Raw genomic sequence first — 22358 nt, 5'->3', positions numbered from 1 at the left:
TGTGAAATTCCTCATCTAATTAAGCTTGTTGTTCACTTTTTCCATTAGCCCCTTTAACATACTAATTGGCCATTTAAAAGTCCTTATTTGATAGTACCAACATCTGAGTCATCTCTGTGTCTGGTTCTGTTAAATGTTTTATCTATCAAGTAGGGGGTTTATTTTTCTTGCTTTTTATGTTTTATAATTCTTTCATTAAATACTGGTTATCACGAGTAGGACAGTAAAGACTGAGGTAAATAGCATTTATAGCTGAAAATGGGCATGCCTCTTATTTTGCTAGAAACTTAAGGTGCAGCACTGAGTCAGTTTCATCAGGAGTTGATCTTATTTAGGTTTTCTTGTTGTTATGGTTAAAGTGCACCACTGGCTTCAGATCTCTCTGGTATTACCTTGTGCTTAAGTTGAAGGATGGAGTTGCCAAAGGATTTTTTCTTATTGTTCCTGCTCTACCCTTAGCTTTTGACCTTCTTTATTCACATTTTTGCTCCCTCCTCCAATAATAGACTGCTGTTGCTTGATACTTAGTGCTTGCTAGCTTGCTGTGGGGCAGTGGGTTCTTAGTTGTCCTGGCTCAGCCTCAGCTTTGGGCAAGTCCTGTGTCCCTGAGCCTTGGTCATTGGGCTTTCTCAGTGGTCCTCCTCCTCCCCAAGGACAGGATATTTTTAATGGTCCCTGGGGCCAGGATGTCTTTCTCTTCCTATTCCTTCTGTTTCCTCTCCCCAGTCATAATGGGTCTTCATCTGATGACAACAAGATTTGCTGCCCTCCCCCAGTGACTTACAGTATTTGTTCCACAGGGAAGGGAGGTCAGGCAGGGCTCTGTTTTTCTCACAGAAGCAACTGCTCTCCTCCTCCAGGCCTATACACTAAGAAAAGCTTTTTTCAGTACCCTACCCCATGCTCAAATCTTCTCTTAGGTACCCAGTGAAGTCCATAGAGAAAAGTCTATAAGGGGGTGTAAACTCCCCTTCTGTTAGTAGCTTCCAGGGGTTCTAGATTCTCCTGTTATCCACACTCAACTTTTAGCAATGTGTTAAAACTTTTTCACTGAATTTGTCTTACCTGTTTGTAGGGAGTTTGATGTCTTTCGTCTGTGCTCTGCCAAAGATGGGGAAATCCTTACATCCTGTCTCTCCTTGGAGGGCTCTGTCTTTCCTTACATTTCAGGCTACTACGTTGCACTGTAACTTAGGTTCTCTGGTCAGTTTAATTAAAAGTTATGATTTTGTAGATCATACAGTTTTTTCTTATTGTAAGGGTGGGTACAATGTTCTTTCCAGTCTTCTCCATCCTAAGCAAAATTGAAACTCTCCAGTATTTTGTTGTTGTTTTTGAACTTCACAAGCTGGCCCTAAAATTTATATGGGAATGCAAAAAATCAAGACTTGCCAAAATATTCTTGAAGAACATCAAGGTGATGGTAAACAAGACAGTGAGTTATTGGTGCAAAGACAGACAAATACACCAATGGAAAAGAATACAAAGCCCAGAAACAGACCCACAGGAACACAAACACTTAATTTACAACAGAGGTGGCATACTGCAGAATAGTGGAGGGAAACACAGTCTCACAAGCGACAATTAGATGTCCACCTGGTAAGAAACTTACACCCACCGCACCTAATAACCAACAGGGCAATTCCACACGGACAGTAGAACAAAACGTAAAAGGCAAAACAACTCAATCGCTTCTACAAGTTAATATAGGGTAATATCTTCATGACTTTGAGGTATATATAAAAAAATCAACAATCATAAAGGAAAATAATGATAAATTTGAATACACTAAGATTAAGATCCTTTGTTTATCAAAAGATACCATTAAGAGAGTGAAAGGCAAGTCATAGAGGGGGAAAGATATCTGCAACACATAGAACTGACAAGGATTCATATCAACAATATAAGAATATATACATGCTCCAACAACACGTTAGAAAAATGGGCAAGAAATTTGAATGGTACTGAACACAAGAAGATATTTAATTAACCAATAACTGTATGTAAAGGTGCTCAACTTCATTTGTAATCAGGGAAATGCAAGTTAAAACCACAATGAGATACCACTAAACAACTACCAGTAATTCCACTCCAGAAATAACAGAAATTCAAGCACATGAACACCAAGAAAATATATACAAGAATGTTCAGAGCAGCATTATTTGTAATAGTAAAACACTGGAATCAATGCAAATATCCATTTAGACAGTGGAATGGTAAGTTGTTTATTCAAACAATGGGATTCTCTACAGCAAAGGATATGAATAAAGCACAGCTATATATGCAACAATAGACATGCATCTCAGAAATATAATACAGAACAAAAGCAGTCAGTATAGAGCAAAATAAAAGCAGTTAATATAGAGCAAAATACTGTATAGTTCCATTTAATATAAATTTCAAAAAACCAGACAAAACTATAATGTTTAAGGGTACAGACTTAGATGCTAAAACATCAGTTTGTTGTTAACTTTGTAAGGGAAGAAGAGGATAGTGATTGTGAAGGAAAACACTGGGGCTTTGGGGATGCTTGTTGTGGTCTACTCCCTAACCTAGCTGGTAGTTACATGGGTGTTCACTTTGTAGATAATTAATTGACCTGTATATTTATGTCTTCTGTGCTTTACTGCATATGTAGTATACATCATAATAACCTCCCTTCACTCTCCCTCCTCCCCCCAAAAAAAACTTGTGGCCATTAATGAACTTATTTTTTACTAGAGGTGCTTCAAATAGAGTGGTGGACTTATCTGAAATATATTCTTCAGTTCTAACTTTATAGGATTCTAGAAAGGTATTTTGTGTTTCCTTGGAGTCTGGTTGGGGGGATTCTTCCCCTGTTTGGAACTGAGAGACATAGAATCCAGATAATGGTTCAAAAAAAAATTAGCTTTATTACTGACAAAAAGCTGGATTAGAGGGTATGTGACCACAATGGGCTACCAAATACCCTACCTCTAAATTAGATGGACTTGCTTATTACCCAAGTCCAAGGCAGAGGTGGACAGCTTCAGGCTTTCCTGTAGCCTACCTCAGAAAGCTCAGGATTTGGCTGAAATCAAAGAAACACAGATATAAAGAAATTTGCCCATGAGTCACTCCTCTTTCCCCAGGATGGAGTGAGTGGGGGAGGTTGCCTTTCCCTCCTGGACAGGGGAATGGAAATTCTCTACACTCTGTGGAAATGTGAAGAATGAGGAAATAAATATTACCCCTAGCAACAGGCAGACTATCTATGCTTGATAGTCTATTTGAAGTCAGCTCTCTGAAGCTTAGCAAAGGCTACCAGGGGCAAAAACTTTAGAATAAGCTTCATTCTTGCTCTTAAACCTACTTTCCCCTCCTCCACTTTTAAACCTGGGTATAAACCCCAACCACAATTTGTTTCAGTGGCTTTCCTGGAAGCATCTGCAGAGACTAGTAAGTGAGGGAGAAGGGAGCAGGTGATTATATATGTGAATCTTCTCTAAGTTGTATATTTATGAGTGAAGTCTATCTTTCCCATTTCTCCATGAGATGTATTAAATTCTGGTACACAACTTTAATCACCTCTGGACCTTATTTAAATTATTCTTTTTCTAAGGTAAAGTCAAGCTTGGTTCAGTTACTTGCTTTTTCGTATTTAGAAATACTCAATGATTATCTACATTGGCCTTCTTCCAAAAAGACAATAAAATACAAATACATATCTACAACTTAAAGTTACTTCCTTTTCAGTGATGAATGATGATTACTGTGTGTCCACAAATACTTTTATTCATGATTTTAATTAGCATGGATAATTTGGTCCAGGAGATTTCAGTTCAGACACAGCAGCGCAAGTTTGCTTTTTAAAATTATACTCTTATTTTTATTCTGAGATAATTGTAGCTTCACATGCAGCTGTAAGAAATGATACAGAGAGATTCCATTGTGCCCTTTACCCAATTTCCTCCAATGGTAACATCTTGCAAAGCTGTTGCACAATTTCACAACCAAGATACTGACATCTGTACGGTCATGACACAGAGCATTTCCATCCTCACAAGGATTTCTGATGTTGCCTTTGTATAGCCACAAACACAATTCCCTCCCCCATCACCAATCCCCTCCTTAACCCCTGGAAACCACTAATCTGCTCTCCATTTCTATAATTTTGTCATTTCAAGAATGTTTTATAAATTGAATCATATGGTACAAAACCTTTTCAGATTAGCTTTTTCATTCAGCCTAATTATCTGGAATTTATCTAGGTTGTTGCATGTATCCATAGTTTGTTCTTTTTTTTAATCGCTGAGTAGTATTCCATGGTATGGATATACCACAGTTTTTCTAACCATTCACCCATTGGAAAACTCTGGGTTGTTTTGGCTATTACAAATAAAGCTGCTATAAACATCCATGCACAGTTTTTTATGGGAGCATAAGTGTGCAAAAACATGTTTATAATGACATGTAACTCTTTACCTAATTTTCTGGCTGCTTAACTACAGAGCAAAGGAACTCAGGCATTTGCCAAAGGTCACAGACCACCTCCTTGTAAGTAAGGATTAACTAATGACTCTTATCAGTACTTGCAGCTTTATAACCTTGGGAACTCTTGACTGACACTCACACTCTCTCTCTTTCTCTCTCTCTCAGCCTCAATCAGACAAGATGCTTTTCCAGGTGTATTCTTTGAAATATGAACTCCAAGAAATGCTCCTAAAGGGGAGGTTGGGAGAGTTCATGGTCAAATAAGTTTGAGGAAATTCTGAATACTATAATCCTATTCCTCTTTTGAAATAAACAAATGCCCTTTGGTGTACAAAAGGAAGGATCCAGTATCCAACTGCCCAAGTTCAAACCTCCACTTGCTAGACAGTAACCTTCAGGAAGACAGTTAACTTTCCCATATCTCAGTTTCCCCATCTGTAAAGTGGAAATAACAACAGTACCCCACTCATATGAATGAAAGATTAACTATAAGGACACGAGAAAACACTTGATAAATGTTAGTTATTATTAGTAGTATTGCCATCATAATCAGAATCATTATGATCTTGTTAAAAACACACATGTCCAGACTCCACCCCTGGAGATTGAGATTTATTAAGTCTAGGGGAGAGTCTAGTCCAGATGAAGAAGTAGAGGTTTATCTGGAACAAGAATGTGTCTAAGATAGTACTAGAGGCAGGATTCAAACCCAGACCAAACTGCCTGATGGAGAGATGTCACACTTAACATCCATACTCACATTCAGTAAATTCTTTAACTCTGTAGTCCTGCAAAAAGAGCACAGTTCTCTCCTGAACTGAAGGTTGGGCTTGTAATATAAACTCGTGATTCCTTAAGGGGTAGTTCAATAAAATAAAATGCAGTTCTGTGAAGCTGGTACACAACAGCTTGCAAAACAATTCCTAATGTAGCAGTAAGCATCGGTATGTAAAAACTTTGTTAAGTCATTGTTTAGGAAATCAAATTTGAAGATAAGACATTATTTCTTTAGAAATACAAGAAAACAACTATGATTGTTATTATTTCTGTAGATTTCACCACCACACTGCTGATTTCCAAAGGTCTTACTGTCAAGCACCAGGCGGATTTCCAAGACACTTGGGGAATCACTCTGGAGGTGGTGGCAATCTTCTTACCACTTCGGTAGCAATCCTCAGGTAGGCTTTGGCCTGGAGAAGAACAGATTTGTTTGTTCTACATTTCTCCCTAGTAGACATCAAATGACTCACAAACTGTTTGCCATAGCTGTCTACTGAATTGAATAGTAGAAAGGCTGAATGAGATGAGGAAACTCAATAGTTACAAGATACTGCTGTGAACACTGCATGTAGGGCAGGGGAGAAAGGGGTTTAGATTATTTGGAAGGGGACTTTCAAAAAAAAATATTTAGTAGCAGCAATTACTGTTTTTCAAACTCTAACTCCTGTGTCAGCAAACTAGCAACCCAGTCTAGCTGCAGAAAACTTACATCTTCCTCTTCTGACAAATTGATATCTTGAGTTAGATACTGCTAAACTTCTTTGGCATAAGGGCTATTAGTCATTTTTGAAAAGGCTATCTATTACCACCCTATGTTTATCTTCAGAAAGTATTTTCTTTATTCTCTCAGACAATGGTGTCTAATACCAGCACCAAGCACCCCTAGGCTCCTCCATTTGGTGAGATTTAAGTACCACGCAAGAATTCCTGGCATCAGTTGTCATACTCTTCATCTCTGGCACCCCAGTACAACAGAACACGAAAAGCAGCTCCCAGGTGCTAAGTGGGCCACAACTAACCTAATGCCTGCACAGTCCAGTTAGAACAATGGTCATGGCATTTGCATTTTAAAGTTTTAAACAATTGAAATGTAAATACTACTTATTTCTCCTATCTTATCTATAAAAAGTAACTGTAAGACAATAGTAAGATTTTCTAGAACCAGAAATTTATACATTTATATGTTTACCGTTGTATACATACTACTTCTACTTCTACTTCTACTACTACTACTACTGCTGCTGCTGCTGCCGCCGCCGCCACTGCTAATACTACTGGTACTACTGCTGCTACTACTGGAAGTAATTGTAAGAGCTAAATTTTACTTGAGTACTTAATATCCGCCAAGTATTATTTCATCTATCCTCAAGTTACCCTAAGGGGTAAATTCTGTCACGGTTCCCACTTTATAGACAAGAAAACCAAGACCGTGAAAGGTGAAGAGTCTTGTCCACAGCATCACAGCTAGTGTGAGATGAGCTGGGCTCTGAACCCAGGCTGGCCAGCTCCCTGACTCCGCATGGTAAAAGGACTATTTGAGTCTTCTTCACCCTGACTTGATGAAGTGTTTAACTGTGTTTCACACATCTTGATATTTTAAAACTATGCTTGAAAGTAAATATTTCCTCCATTGGGGGAAATATTTTAATATAGACCTCTCTGTATTTACATTATGAAGTTGATACAATGTATTAAGAAATCAGCAATTTGAAAAACAAAAGAATTTTGATATATATATATATATATATATATATATATATATATATAATCTTGTGCCACAAAGAGAAACCCATATTTGTAACTCACACCAGAAACTTAAATATTTGCCACATATTAAGATCATAAAGAAAGAACAAAAAATGCATATATACACACACATATTTGTGTGTGTGTATATGTACCTGTATCTGTGGATACATATGTATATATACATATAAACAAGGAGCTATTGTATAGCACAGGGAATGCTGCTCAATATTCTGAAAAGAATTTGAAAAAGAATAGATACATATATACGTTAAAAAAAAAAAAAGGTTACTTACATTTCTGCCCTGGGGGATGGTGAAAAAAGCCAGTCATGTCTGTTATCTCTCAATCAACATGTTGGAAAATTGTTCATTATGAAAACTTTAAGTGACACTAATTACAATAATGACAAATCCTTAAGTGTATGTTGTCTGTATGTATATTGCTATGCTACTTGTTTCATTGTTGAAACATAAAATATATGTTTCACGTTACTACTTTAAATCTTATATTTTGGCTCTACTTCTTGAAAAAAAATCCAATGATTATAGTCAGAAATGTTTGACTTTAAAAGGAGCAATTGGTTATTTATAATATTAATAATTGATATATTTGGGTTTGTATTTATCAAGCTTTTGTGGTCTCTCCAAAAGACCTGGTTTAATTTCTTATTCAAGCTATGCTAACTTATTTTCCACTAACTTTTAAAAATAAGTATAAACTTGACCCCTTTTGTTTGGAAGTTGTATATTTAATATTTGTCAGTTTTTAACCTAGAAACATCAGTATAATTTAAAAACTAATCAGAGAGTAATTCTATTTAGTTCCTTTAAGATCTACCTTGACAGTGTAAGGACATTACACATAAATCTACTTTCAAATGCTACTTTTTCATTGGTGATACATATTTAAAAATTTTTTTTAAATACATGCACTGGTCCTAAGTGCACAGATCAGTGAAACTGTACACACTGAACACACCTCTGTAACTCAACACCTATGTCAATAAACAATACCTATGTCAGATCACTGAAAAAAACAACAACTATGTTCAATCCCTAATAGTTGAATTATACTTTATTTTACCAGGAAACTGTTAAAATTTCATTTGCGTCCTTTTTTTTTTTTTTTTTAAAGAATAGCTCTCAAAAAAAAAAAAAAAAAAAAAAAAAAAAAGAATAGCTCTCAAAACATGAATAAGGCCTTATACGTTTTTACTGAGTACATACTATACCAAGTACTAGTATAAGTAATCTCATTTATGTAATCTCATAAGTAATCTCACTTATGTAAAATAAACACCATTGGTTCAATGTGGATGAAGAACTTGGAGTTGTCTGCTCAAAGTCACGAAGTCAGCAGGCTGGAGAACATTCACACGTGGGTCCGCCTGACTCCAAAGCCCAGCTCCTTCTACCACATTACATATTAAACAGTAAATCCAAACTACAAGTAATTCTAATCATAATGCTCTATCTAAAAATGGTTTCAGTCTCTGCTATAGTTAACAGAAACAACAGACTTTGTTTAAAAATGGAAATAACAGGGCTTCCCTGGTGGTGCAGTGGTTGAGAGTCTACCTGCCGATGCAGGGGACGTGGGTTCGTGCCCCGGTCTGGGAAGATCCCACATGCCGCGGAGCGGCTGGGCCCGTGAGCCATGGCCGCTGAGCCTGCGTGTCCGGAGCCTGTGCTCCGCAACGGGAGAGGCCACAACACTGTGAGGCTCGCGTACCTCAAAAAAAAAAAAAAAAAATGGAAATAACATATTTTATAAAGAAATATTTCTCTTAAATCTAAAAGTGCTGATTTTCAGCCATGCATCTTTTTTTTAAAAGCATCTTTATTGGAGTATAATTGCTTTACAATGGTGTGTTAGTTTCTGCTGTATAACAAAGTGAACCAGCTATACATATATCCCCATATCCCCTCCCTCTTGTGTCTCCCTCCCACCCTCCCTATCCCACCCCTCTAGGTGGTCACAAAGCACCGAGCTGATCTCTCTGCTATGTGGCTGCTTCCCACTAGCTATCTGTTTTACATTTGGTAGTGTATATATGTCAATGCTACTCTCTCACTTCGTCCCAGCCTTCCCCTTCCCCTTCTCCGTGTCCTCAAGTGCATTCTGTATGTCTGCATCTTTATTCCTGTCCTGCCCCTAGGTTCATCAGAACCTACAAGGAATAAATACTGGAGAGGGTATGGAAAAAAGGGAACCCTCCTGCGCTGTTGGTGGGAATGTGATTTGGTACAGCCACTATGGAGAACAGTATGGATGTTCCTTAAAAAACTACAAATAGAACTACCATATGACCCAGCAATCCCACTACTGGGCATATACCCTGAGAAAACCACAATTCAAAATGAGTCATGTACCACAGTGTTCACTGCAGCTCTATTTACAATAGCCAGGACGTGGAAGCAACCTAAGTGACCATCGACAGATGAATGGATAAAGAAGATGTGGCACATATATACAATGGAATATTACTTGGCCATAAAAAGAAATGAAATTGAGTTATGTGTAGTGAGGTGGATGGACCTAGAGTCTGTCATACAGAGTGAAGTAAGTCAGAAAGAGAAAAACAAATACTGTATGCTAACACATGCATCTTTATAAATACCTTTTATCCCCCAGTAGCTTTTCTAGGTGTTTAAAGCCTAATATTTTACAGTGAAAATTTAAAGCTCACTAAGGCAAGCTGAGGCCATATCATTCTATAATCTTAGTTCTAACTTATGTTAAATTAGAGACATAAACCTATCTGACTGCACAAAATACTGAATGATTCCATAATAATCAACTTTGCTACATTTAACCTTTGCTTTTTAATGGAGTATCTCTAAGCTTAAACTTTCAATATATCACACTCAAAGCAACGGTTAGATTTTTATTTGCTGAGAAACCACTAAAAGTGCTTAGTTTAACAGTTTCAATTTCCACAAAACTGTTGAGATTGAATTTTTTCAACCAGTGCAATATCATTTCAACAAATACTTTTTGGTTCTTATTGTGTGCAATGCATTGTTTCGGGAAATCTGTGGGAGGTAACAATAAAAAAGGGAGGCAGAAGTGCTCACTGGTGAAGAGGTGGGGCCTTGAGATCAGATAGGTATGGTTTAAAATTCTGGTTCCATTACTTATTAACACTGGCCCTGGGCAAGTTAATTAACCCTTCTAGGCTCAGTTCCCATACGTGTAAAATGGTTATAATAATAGTATCTACCTCAAAGGGCTTGGGGGCATATTAAGTAAGAATAAACTATGTGAAGTACTGGAATATAAGAAGCAAATAATAAATACTAGTGGTTACTATTATTACTATTATGTCCTCAAGTAATTTACAATCTCTTTGAAGAGCTCATATTAACATATCCTTTTGGACACTTTTTCTGCCTGAGGAATAAGTAAATTAAATCCCTTCCTTCTGTTTAATCTACAACTAGGAAAAGCAAACATATACATGTCATATGTAAAAACTATGATTTAGATTTCTCAGGCTATTAATACTCTCTTTCTCATCAACTCAACTCTACATGAACTAACTCTTCTCTCCTATTCAAGATCTTTCATTGGGTCATCTAGAGACACAGATAATACAGCTGGATCTTATTTGTCTGCTCTGTCATTATCAAGTAAAGGAACTGGATGGCAACCAAAGTGCAGAAGTTTTATGGTGAGCTTTTCCCTTTGTCTTTGTTTTTAAATATTTGAAGTTCTAATTTTCCATTCACAGTCATTTCATATTAGGACTATGAGGTAATAATGTAGAAATTATAAGATAATAAAGTTTCTATTTACATTTAAAAGTCTTTACCAGGAATATCTCACAGCACACTTTTTAACACATAAATATTAAGATTTTTACTTGACAAAAAGAATGAAACCACAAAATTAATAGTCAATCATGAGTCCATCACTGTGTCCCGGACTCAATCAAAGGCAAAAGGTAGATATAGTTGAATGAACAATTATAATTACACAAACAAGAGGAAATGCTATTGAATTTAAGAGTTCTGAATCCTAAAGTGTCCACTTTCTCTCCCTTCCTCTATTGCTTTCTCTGGCTATTTTACACTACTTATATTTGGAGTTTCAATTACTCCCCTTTCCTCAGTGGTGCACATATGCAGAAGGTTCTGACCTTTGGCTGAGTAGGCAGAAGCCTGATGGAGCTTTTTATTTTTATTTTTTTTTGCGGTACGTGAGCCTCTCACTGTTGTGGCCTCTCCCGTTGCGGAGCATAGGCTCCGGACGCGCAGGCTCAGCGGCCATGGCTCACGGGCCCAGCCGCTCCGCAGCATGTGGCATCTTCCCGGACCGGGGCACGAACCCGTGTCCCCTGCATCGGCAGGCGGACTCTCAACCACTGAGCCACCAGGGAAGCCCTGATGGAGCTTTTTAATTGGTACTGTAACCCTTCCCAGCTTTTCCAATTATGCCTCAAAGTCAGCACATTTCATACCTTTCGATTAATCACTGTGTTCTTAGTGTTTGTCTCTTCTGAAAGTTAAATATTACTGGGAGAGTTAAATCCCTAATGCCTAATTTTTTAAAAGATTTTATGGGCAGAGAATGAGAGCCCTGGAACCTGGTGCTGAGAGGAGGGAGTGATGAAAGATGGAGAAGAGAAGGTAGAATTAGAAAGAAGACAGAAAGCTAAAGATGAAACTTTTACTTGTTAATAAATTTGCCTGTAGTAAACCCCTAAAAGCAAACAATAAAAAGTATCAATCTAAGGGGCTAACTATTAACAAATAATTTTGCATATTCCATCCCATTAACTTTTGCAGAAGTTTATCACGTTGACAAGTAAACACTTCCTTCATTCTTTAAATGAAGACATGCAGGTAGAATGGGCACTAAGCTTCCATGCATATGGTAGAATTTGTTCAGAGGGCTGTGACCAGCTTCTGAGAGCATATTTCCATTTAAGTTCATAGGGCAAAAGGGAAGGGGATTATCAGGAGGTAAGATTCAAGAATAACCAGAAGGATCCTGATTCCAGGACTCAGCAACAGCTTCCTAATATCTAGGACTTTAATGCTAATATCTAAATCTTTAATGCTGAGCTGAGAACTCTACCCATATCTCATGATTCAAATTCTGCTCTGATTTTTAGATGCCACCAAAGAGTGACATTTACTTGAAGCTACGTAAGGGGAAGGGCAAAAATGGACTCAATCCCTTGATAAAGGGCAGGAGAAAGACATTTATTGCTATAGCATCTTATACAGAACATTTCAGAAGACATAAATACTCATAGTTGTATTCTACTTGGCATTTTTCAAAGTATTTTCACATTATCATCTCATTTAATCCTTCTCATTATGATAACAATTTACAGATGGAGAGAAAGGTTCAGAGACATGAGGGAACTTGCCTAAGGTCATACTTAGAAAGTGGCATTCTTCTTAAATGAAACCCCAAGCTAATACAGATTAATGCTTTTCCTTTCATGCAGAGACCTCTTTGAGAATGTAATAAAGCCCTTGCTCAATTCCCCAGAAAAATGCACACTCATACATTCTGGATATAACTTCATGGGATTCTCAGACCCAGGTTAGGATCCTCTCTGTATTATGCCCTGTGGTTGTGCACACCAGTGGGACCTGAGGGGCAGAGTGTGCCCACCCTCTTCTCTAGACCTCTGTGATATGAAAAGGAGGTGAACTGAAAGCTAGCCTACATATACACAATAGAGAGACACTGAGTAATCTTGCAATTAATTAGGAAGGGAAGCAGATACTGCACCAGGAAGAGGATACATGGGCTATGGTTTCAGAGCTGAGTGTGGAAATAGCCTCTACTACTACCTTAGACAAATTCCTTACTATAAATGAATCTCGCTTCTTCATCTGAAAAATGGAGATTATCATACATATCTCACAAATGTGCTATGAGAACCAAATAATATATTGTATTTAATACACTCAAGTACTGTACTCACGTCTTAGAAGGAATTGAGGAAATCATAGCTATTAGTAGAGGACCCAGAAGGTGATACAATGGAAAGAGGACAATATTTGGAAGGAACAGACTTGCCTTTTAATCACATCTTGCCATTTATTAGTTCTGTGACCTTGGGACACCTATTTAGCTTCTATGAGCCTCGGTTTCCTCATCTGCAAAATGTGGACTATTTATATATTACATTAAGTTCTTGTGAGCATAGAAAGTATATAAATGTCTAACAGTGTCTAGCATACTCTAACTGCTATTATTATTAGGAAGGTGGTTAATAATAATGAATGTCTGCAATCTAAGAGTAGGAAGCAATAACTTCCATGAAAACAAATTAAATACAAGGCTCCATTTTTTTCCTTTTCATGGACATGTCTAAATCTTAAAATTGCTCAGAAGTCTTCATATGTAAGGCAGAAGTCTTCACATGTAAGGCTGACAATGTGGTGCATGAAATTCTCACTACTTTAGCAGAGACCTCACCAAATCAAATCTAACTTAAACCCCAAAGAGGCATCTTGCTCACATTCCCATAAATGTCACCCAGCAACAGTAAAATAATAGGTCTAATGTTTACGTAAATGTAAATGAGATTTTAAAAACATGTAACTCCAACAAACTCTACAAACACTGTTGTTTAGAGTTTCAAATCATATTACCTTTTGATGGTTGCTATATGTTCTCTGTTATATTACATTCCTTTAACTTTTTGAAATGTTTCTTGCTTTTGGAGAATCTCAAAGAAAAAAAGCAATAATGGACAGGTGGGAAAATATTTAAAAACGTAAGTTCATAATTGAATTAAACTAGTAGGTAATTATTTGTATTCACCACAGAATGTCTTTAAATTGTCTGTTCTCAGGAAGCATTTAAAAGTGTGTAATTTAAAAACCCTCAATTTTCATACAACTTTTCATTCACTGCATAAAGTACACCTATGGTAGTTGGGATTGCCAGACTTCAACTGTGAAAGCAATAAAAGGTTATGGGTTTTGCTTATCCAAAAGATTTCTAAGAAAAGACTGAAAAGGAAATTTAATGTTTATTACCTAAAAGGCAGAGAAAAGAAGAACAATGATAAGTACTACATTGCGTTTACTCAGAGATCATATTCCCAGCAACTCAATCACCTATATCATAACTGCCAACCCTTAAGAAAGAGAAAGGAGCTCTCGGCACCTAAAAGAGATAATTCAGAATGAACCTACTTTACCAATCTGAGACTCCTGACTGTCAGTTTTGCCCTTACTTTATTCACAGCTCTAACCAAGCTTCGCTCTTTTATTTTCCAGTTCACATGGGATTAGAGGAAGCAAACTAGAATAAAAGGGGTAGTAGTTATGGACAGACAAAATAATGGTACTATAAAGTTATACTCATTACATAAGGGAAAAAAAGAAACTGCTAGAAGACTGATTGGGGCTGCTTGGCAAAGGAGCACAAAAACGACATCAAAACTGATGTACCAGATGATGGCTCACTTTCAAACTTAAACAGCAAGTGCTACTTAGGAAAGAAGAGATATACATGGATGATTTTATTTCTATTTTAAAAAGGAGTAAAATTAAAGAATTTATGCTTAAAGGCATTAAGCTTCAGCAATCTCTGAAAATCTATCAACTGTATCCCCAATGATATTAGCTAATGAAACACTACTAGTTTTCCCACCTCACCTCCTCAATCTTATTTATTAAAATAAATGCAATGAAAATCCCGTCTCTAAAGGTTTATACAGTTTCCCTATATCCGACTCAATATTTTCTTGTATTAGGTTTCCTTCTCCCAACAATCAGATGAACTTCTAATACTGAAATATAATAACCTCGGGCAGTTAGATATTGCTAGCCAGCAACATAAGAACTCTACAAGCTCTTACTGTTCGTGTTCTTCATGAAAAAACTGGTTGGGTGACAATTCTTTGTAGGTGAACGTGTCCAGTTGATAATTCAGAGTCAGCACTGGTATGTCTACCATATAAAATAGTAACTTAAAGATACTTTGTATAAGTTAACTAATCTTTGTTTAACATATATATTCCAAATAGACAAACTTGATCTCCCCAACTTTCTTTCTATACATCAAAAAGTATATATCCTGTGAAAAGAAATTAAAATACATATTTAGAAATATAACTTACCTCATCACTTTCAGGCTGTGAAAACACAATCGGCTGGCCTGTATCTGAAGCTTCCCGTATATTAAGATGTAAGGGAATGTCTCCTAAAAGAGCCCACCATTAGTACCGCAAAAGTTTATATTGGCTTTTAGAATTTAATTCTTTGAATTGCAGAAAGAAACAAATCAACTCAAATCAACTTGAGTTATGACTATCCTCAAATCGCTAAATCTCTGAAAAACAAATTTCAAACGAAAATCAGGGGCAAAATATTCCATTTGAGGGCAGTTCCATGATCACATATGTATATATGAAAGCAGTGTGGCAGCCAATCATAGAATAAGGCCTCTGATTTATTCTTTGTTGGAAGTCTTTCAGCAACAAATGGCCTGGAAGACATCTGTAAATTTTTCTCCCTGTAATAACTGATATAGACATATTTTGCCACATAATAAGAGGAAACTGAAGAGGAAAAGATGGGGTGGCAAAGTAGTTTAAAAAAAGCCAACAAAATAATCTTCCTGATGGCAGATGACTGAGCTAACAGAACTGCTGAAAATTAGGCCAGACCTGTTATTTCAACTATCTGCCTCTTTATCAGATAGAATTATTTTTCTTTTATTATGTATTAATCTATATAGCATTATATATAACTTGTGAGCTTGATGAGCTCTCAGAAAATATATAAGAACCCCCAATATACAGACTTGAGGTCAGAGAGGGTATGTGTCTTCCCTGAGGATATATTAGGTAGTAGGATTTAGAGGAAAAATGCTCTGATCCATCATCCAATTGACTCTTTCTACCACACCATCACAAATGAAGTCTTTCAAAAGGCTGACATTAAAAATGCAGTAGGGCTTCCCTGGTGGCGCAGTGGTTGACAGTCCGCCTGCCGATGAAGGGGACACAGGTTTGTGCCCCGGTCTGGGAAGATCCCACATGCCGCGGAGCGGCTAGGCCCGTGAGCCATGGCCACTGAGCCTGCGCGTCCAGAGCCTGTGCTCCAAAACGGGAGAGGCCACAACAGTGAGAGGCATGCGTACCGCAAAAAAAAAAAAAAAATTGCAGTAAAAGGAGTAGAAGAGTTGACTTGTCATGGTACTCAGCATTCTTACACCTACTCCAAGTCCACCCAAAGGTTATTGAAACGTGTGTGTGTGCGTGTGTGTGTGTGTGTGTGTGTGTGTGTTTTATATAAAGAATTCATTCAGCACCATGCCAGGCAACGGAAATAATGCAGAAGAATGTGTTACAAAATTACAAACCTACTACAATTTATATTATGAGCTACATGGAGGAACAGATATTTCATGCTCCTCCTACCAGCAAATTTTGAGATCTTAACCAACTGTTTAACTCTTTCCTAAAAGTTCAATAGACAAAATACATGAATACTTCAGTAACCATTTAAAGATCAGCTTTTCAGTAAATTTGATGTCTATTCTATACATCAACTTTAGACTGTAGGAAGCTATCACAGGGGCAGGCAGGAGAAGATATTACAGAAAATACTTAGAAACCTGCAAAGTTTTTTCTCTTGATTTATGAACTGCCATTATATAGTAAAGAATACTGAATGCTTTCATTTCTACTACAGTAATGAAAGAAAAAACAGTAACACCTTCTCCGTTTTATAGCCACCTAGTGACATCACTTCTGCCCTCCAGAGACTCACAATCCACAGAAGGGTAGAACAAGAAAGAGGAAAACCTTATTAGAAAACAGTGGCACAGTGAGAGCAGTAATAGGCTAACAATTGTATACGGAGAAGGAGAAAAAGGAGTAAAGGTAATGAGAGTGGGTAAGGTTCGGCCTGGCCTTGAAAAGTAGTTTTGAGGGGTTAGGGCTGAAGGAAGCACATTTCAGAGACATAAGTTAAAGGGGTTTCTGTGGCATGATCTGAGAGCTTTAACTACTATGTACAAACTGCCCCTGTAGGTGAGTATGGATAAAGTTCTGAAGAGCCATTTTACGAAATAAGCATTTGAAACACAGCCCCATGGATGAAAATCAGAGGCAGCCAGAGAGTCAGTAAAGGGTCCTGGGGGTTTCACCCATCCAGGAGGCCATGGCTGTGAGAGCTCTTTCCCTGATTTCAGTTCCTCATTCCCAATTCCAACCTCTTCATCATCAGAGCCCCTGCTCCAGTTCATGGGACATCCCTCTGGGTCCCATGACATTAAAAGGAGGAGATGTGCTCCACATTAGAACTCTACATTATTTTTCCCATAACACTTTGAGATACAGCAGTCTATAGCATTACCCACTTTCTGTGATCAGTAATCAGTGTTTCTGATTTTCTGATTACACTTGTGAGCTGTTGGTTAAAATGTATCTTCCATATGTGAAACTGTTTCTCTAGGAGACACGTTTCAAATTCTAAATAACTGACTTACAAAATCATACCACCCATTCATGAATTAGGGAATTATAATACTGTCAGCATAATTCAATAACGTCATTATAATTACACATTTACTTTATTATATAAGTGAATGTCAATCTGTTATGTTATTATGCACATTTGGGAAATTGAACTTCCTAGGTTAAATGAAAAACTGTTGCAGAATATAATTAGTAGCTATTATAACAATGTATCAAAATATATCATTAGTATTCACCTGGTACTGTGGTAGCTGCTTTAGTACAAATGCATAAAAACAATAATACATTTAACATCAACTTTTAGAAACTTAATTATAATAAAGAATGTTTTGAAACTCCTTGATCTTTAAGGGATCTTAATTGTTAACTACCCTAAACTAATAATTCACTCTATGCCTCCCTTATTTAGCATCTAACACCTGCCTTTGCTCAGAACAGAAACTCATAAGTAGGGACTTCCCTGGTGGCACAGTGGTTAAGAATCCACCTGCCAATGCAGGGGACACGGGTTCGAGCCCTGGTCCGGGAAGATCCCATATGCCATGGAGCAGCTAAGCCTGTGCACCACAACTACTGAAGCCCATGCGCCTAGAGCCCGTGCTCTGCAACAAGAGAAGCCACCGCAATGACAAGTCCATGCACCACAATGAAGAGTAGTCCCCGCTCCCTGCAACTACAGAAAGCCCTCAGGCAGCAACGAAGACCCAACACAGCCAAAAATTAAATAAATAAATAAATAATTAAGGGAAAAAAAAAACCCACAACAACTCATAAGTAGAATATCAAAACATGTTTCCTAAAAAGTCCATTAAGTTGCTTTTGGATTTGTTAAAAATCATGTTTTATCCAAAATCTGTGTTTTGTTCCTTTAACACATGATTTTACTTCTCAAAACACTAATGAATCCTTCAATTCAGTAACCTGAACTGTATAGACTGTGTAAATTTCAAGGGGCATATTTTATAGACATGGCATAAAAAGATTGCAGAATAAAAAGGTTACATATAAGATTACAGAAAACAGAAAATACTGTTTTCTACAGCAAAAGGACTAATAAATTCAGAACTGATCAGGACGGCATTTCTTCATACACACCAAGAACTGACACTTCCAAAGGTTGCTACAACATACAGAACAGGTATTTCTGTATATATATCTGCTTATACTGAGAGCTGTCTTCCCAACGTAGCAAACAAACTGAGGATCATTATTTAAAATGTGGGCTTCAAATCACAATACTCAAACCACAAAACTCTCCTCTCAAATTCAAGTTATAGGCAGTTTTTATCTATAGCAAGAGTTATCATAATTGGCAGAACAAACCCCCTATTCAAAAAGCCTTCCACTAATGAAGTATCACAAAAAGCCAAAGAAAGGTTAACACACAGAACTGTGCTATACTAAAAATTTAAAACACAAAGCCAAAAGCAATTCATCCTTTTTTGCGACATTCTTCATCACCATGCCATTTTATTTGCAAAAGAATATCCTGTGGTCTTACCTAGAATATCAAGATCAAGGGTCCGTGCTAGTCTCCTTGCACCATCAGCACCAAAAATATGAGTTTTGTGTTTACATTTTGGACACTGGAAAACACTCATATTTTGGACAAGGCCCAGAACCTAGAATAATAAAGACACACTGAAATCAAAACAAAATTAAACCAAGTTTCAATCCATTATTTCAACAAGTTTTTACTGCATGCCTACTAGGTTCCAGTGATACAATAATGAATAAGTTATGGTCTCTGCTCTCAAGGAACTCAAGCTGGTGGGAGAGCAAGACACATGTCATTAACTCTAATAATGAGATAAATGCTAAAGAGTTATAAATGACAGGGATCAAAAAATTCTGTTTGGGAAGAAAGAGAGGGACCTCTGAGTTGCCCACAGAGAACTGCTTCTTCAGGTTGAGTGTGAGAAGAGGGGTTGAGGCCTACAGCAGGAATTCTAGGCAGAAGAAAGAGCATAAGCCAAGGCAGCGGACTACAACTTGTGTGGCCTTTTTGGGCTGCAACCCAGTAAGCTGCCAAGGCAGAAGCTAGTTTGGTAAGAAAGGTCAGGGTCAGATGGTAAGGTGCCAAATGCCATTCCTGTATTTGAGACTTTCTTCTTGAGACAACAGAGATGGTAACAAAGCAGCAGTGATACACAATAAGATGTACGTTTTAGAAATTCACTTCTGAGGGCAACATGGGAAAAATAGCAGGAAGAAGCACAGGAAAAGAAATAGTTAAGCTAACTGTGGACAAAGCCTCACAGTAAATAACAGCTAACACATACTGAGCGCTTATTCTATGTCAGGCACTGGGATAAGTGCTTTATATGCACTATCTTATTTACTCCTCACAGAACTTTATGAGATGGGTTTTTATCATCTCCTTTCTATAGGTGAGAAAAGTGACACAGCCAGCAAAATACTGAAACTCAGCTCTTATCAAAATGTTATTGTTCAAAGCAAAAATTTAAAGCTATATACAAAGTGTCCATTTCTTTCTGAGTTTCCCCAACTTCTGGCACAAACTAGATACTTCATAAACATTTGTTGAATAAAATAGACAGGTTCTGCAAATATAATCCTTATTCATGATCCTTTTAATCTTACTTTTTATTGATGGGAAGCCGTGGTTCTCTTCTAGAATAAAAATGGGGAAAACAACTATCAGAGGCTTAGAGATAACAATGTCTGTATCATCCTATCAATCCCACCAATAAGATTATCATTATGGGAGATATCTCTATTAGAACATTTGCATTTTAAATGCAGAAGAGAACCAATAGTCCACAATGAAACATATAAATAAGAAGGTGATCAAATTTGTTATTCTTTCTGAAAAGAGAAACAGGAAAGACTAAGGTTTTCTACAACACATGTAAATGAAGACAAATAGTGAGGGACATGAGTTTGTAGGTAAGCATTTTCCAAATATCATATGCCCTTTTGTGATGCAAAGTATCACAAAAAATAAATCACACTGTATTTTGGTAATTCAGCACCATCTTCAGAAAGTTAGAGGAAAACCTAGCTAAATACCACACAGCTTATTTTATTCACTATGCCTATATAATACACTCATTACTTGGGTAGTTTTACTGCTATTTATGTTAAATGTGATATACTCCCTAACTGTAAGGCTTTCAGCTTTAATGTAAAAATATCACTCTAGAAGTGGGAAAAGGAGAAACACAACGTGAAAATTTAAGTGAGGGTATATTCTAATCCAGAGAGAATGGGAAAAGTATTCCTTCTCTGGAATCTCTTAGACTTCCCAAGATATAGAGGCATGGAGCAAGAGTGTATCTGAAGTTTGTTTGTGATTAACTTATTATTAAATCGTTCACTATGGACTGTATAAATGTCTCAGACATTCTCTATATAGACTACATAAATGTCACAGACATAAGACTATAACCAAACTCAGTCTTTAATGACATCCTATTATATGCCAGTAAGTAGGCTAAACACAAGGTGTAGCATATAGTGGTGAGCAAAACAGACTTCGAGCTTGCACACTAATTGGAGAAACAGATTGAAAACTTAGTGCAAAAATGTATTTTATAAACTGGAACAGCTTCTCTAGAAGCAAAGCACAGAGTATTATGAGACTGTAGAAAAGAGAGGACTCTATCTACCCTGGAGTCACAGAGGACTTCCTCCAGGAAATGTCTGATCTAACAGTTAAAGCAGGTAAAAACAAGGAGAAAGGGAGGAAACACACTCAAGACAGAAGTAGGAGCATGTCTCCTGTCTCCTTCAAGGAACTGAAATGCAGTATAGTTTAGGTATGGGGTGAGTGGTGCGAGATGAGGCCTGAAAGGTAGGCTTGCAGGCCGTTTAGTGTCTGGGTTGTATGAGTACAGAGACACCACTGAAGGGTTTTAAGCGAGACAGACCACTGTGCCTGTAGTTGTAGGAGACTCATTTATCAGGACTGTAGGGTTTTAAAAACAACATGGAATGGAAAAAACTAAAAGGACTTGTCTTTGTGTGTTTATTTTCTTAGACAAACACAAATCCAGGGCTGTGTGCTCTGAAATCAGTTGTTTCAGAGGTGATAGTTTTTAGTACTGTCTAAAATACTCTAGGTCTCCTCCTGCACAGTTCTCTGCATAGGATTTTTTTCCTGGGCACAAAGGTTAGCATTTTTCTTCTTTGCAATTATGTGAGGACACGTAACTTGCTCTGGACAATGAAATGTGAGCTGAAGTGACATGTGTCACATCTAGGCAGAAGCTTTAAGTGCTAATTCCCCATTATGTTTCCCTCTGTCCCTGGGACTAGCAAGCTTCCAGAAAGTAGCTGCTCCATCAGCCTGGGTGCCAGAGTAAGAACAATGCAGAGGAGTGTTACAGCCAAACCATAAAGGACGTGTAGCATGAGAGAAATAAACTCATGTTGTTTTAAGCCACTGAAATTTGAGGGTTGTTAGTACACATAATCCAGCCCATATTGGCTGACACAGGGGTGTAAGAAGAAAGTATTAAAATTTCTATTTCTTCCTTATGATTTCCTTTTTAATTCCAATTTTGTATGTGTGTTATAATGAAAATAACATATTGGCACAGTAATAAACGTGTACTATATATAGATACGTAGAATTTACAATATATATTTATATATAGTATACATTATAAAATCTATATATCGGTACAGATAATTTATATTATATATCTATATATTTATATAATTTATTATATATCTATATACAGTATACATTATAGAATCTCTATATCTATAATTATATATTTTCAAACATCATTTATTAATTAGCATGTATAATCAAAACAACTTAGAGATAAACAACCCTCTGTATGTTCGAAATTAAGAGGTTGTGATACCTAAGCTTGGCTCTATTACTGATAATATTCTTCTAGTTAAAGGATAAATGCCCTAATACTGCTTCCTAGGT

General features: G+C 37.0%; 1 protein-coding gene across 4 annotated transcripts in view; it reads right to left on the bottom strand.

Annotated features, from left to right (window-relative positions):
- Nucleotides 1-3822: 3822 nt before the first annotated feature.
- The window catches only part of NUBPL (nucleotide binding protein like), a 256338-nt gene continuing 237802 nt past the window's right edge, over nucleotides 3823-22358 (bottom strand). For 2 of the 4 annotated variants that reach the window (XM_032624196.1, XM_032624193.1), the window contains 3 exons: nucleotides 18951-19071; nucleotides 15083-15165; nucleotides 3823-5645 (listed from right to left, as the gene is read on the bottom strand). In XM_032624196.1, coding sequence (XP_032480087.1) covers nucleotides 5583-5645; nucleotides 15083-15165; nucleotides 18951-19071 — 267 coding nt within the window. In that variant the 3' untranslated portion in view covers nucleotides 3823-5582. The remainder of the gene's footprint in view (nucleotides 5646-15082; nucleotides 15166-18950; nucleotides 19072-22358) is intronic. The other 2 variants (XM_032624192.1, XM_032624194.1) reach the window with 1 other exon arrangement.

Source organism: Phocoena sinus, chromosome 2 (genome assembly GCF_008692025.1).
Source record: "Phocoena sinus isolate mPhoSin1 chromosome 2, mPhoSin1.pri, whole genome shotgun sequence".
Taxonomy (NCBI): Eukaryota; Metazoa; Chordata; class Mammalia; order Artiodactyla; family Phocoenidae; genus Phocoena; species Phocoena sinus.
The sequence above is the reverse complement of the archived record's forward strand: the minus strand, read 5'-3'. Positions and strand labels throughout refer to the sequence as shown.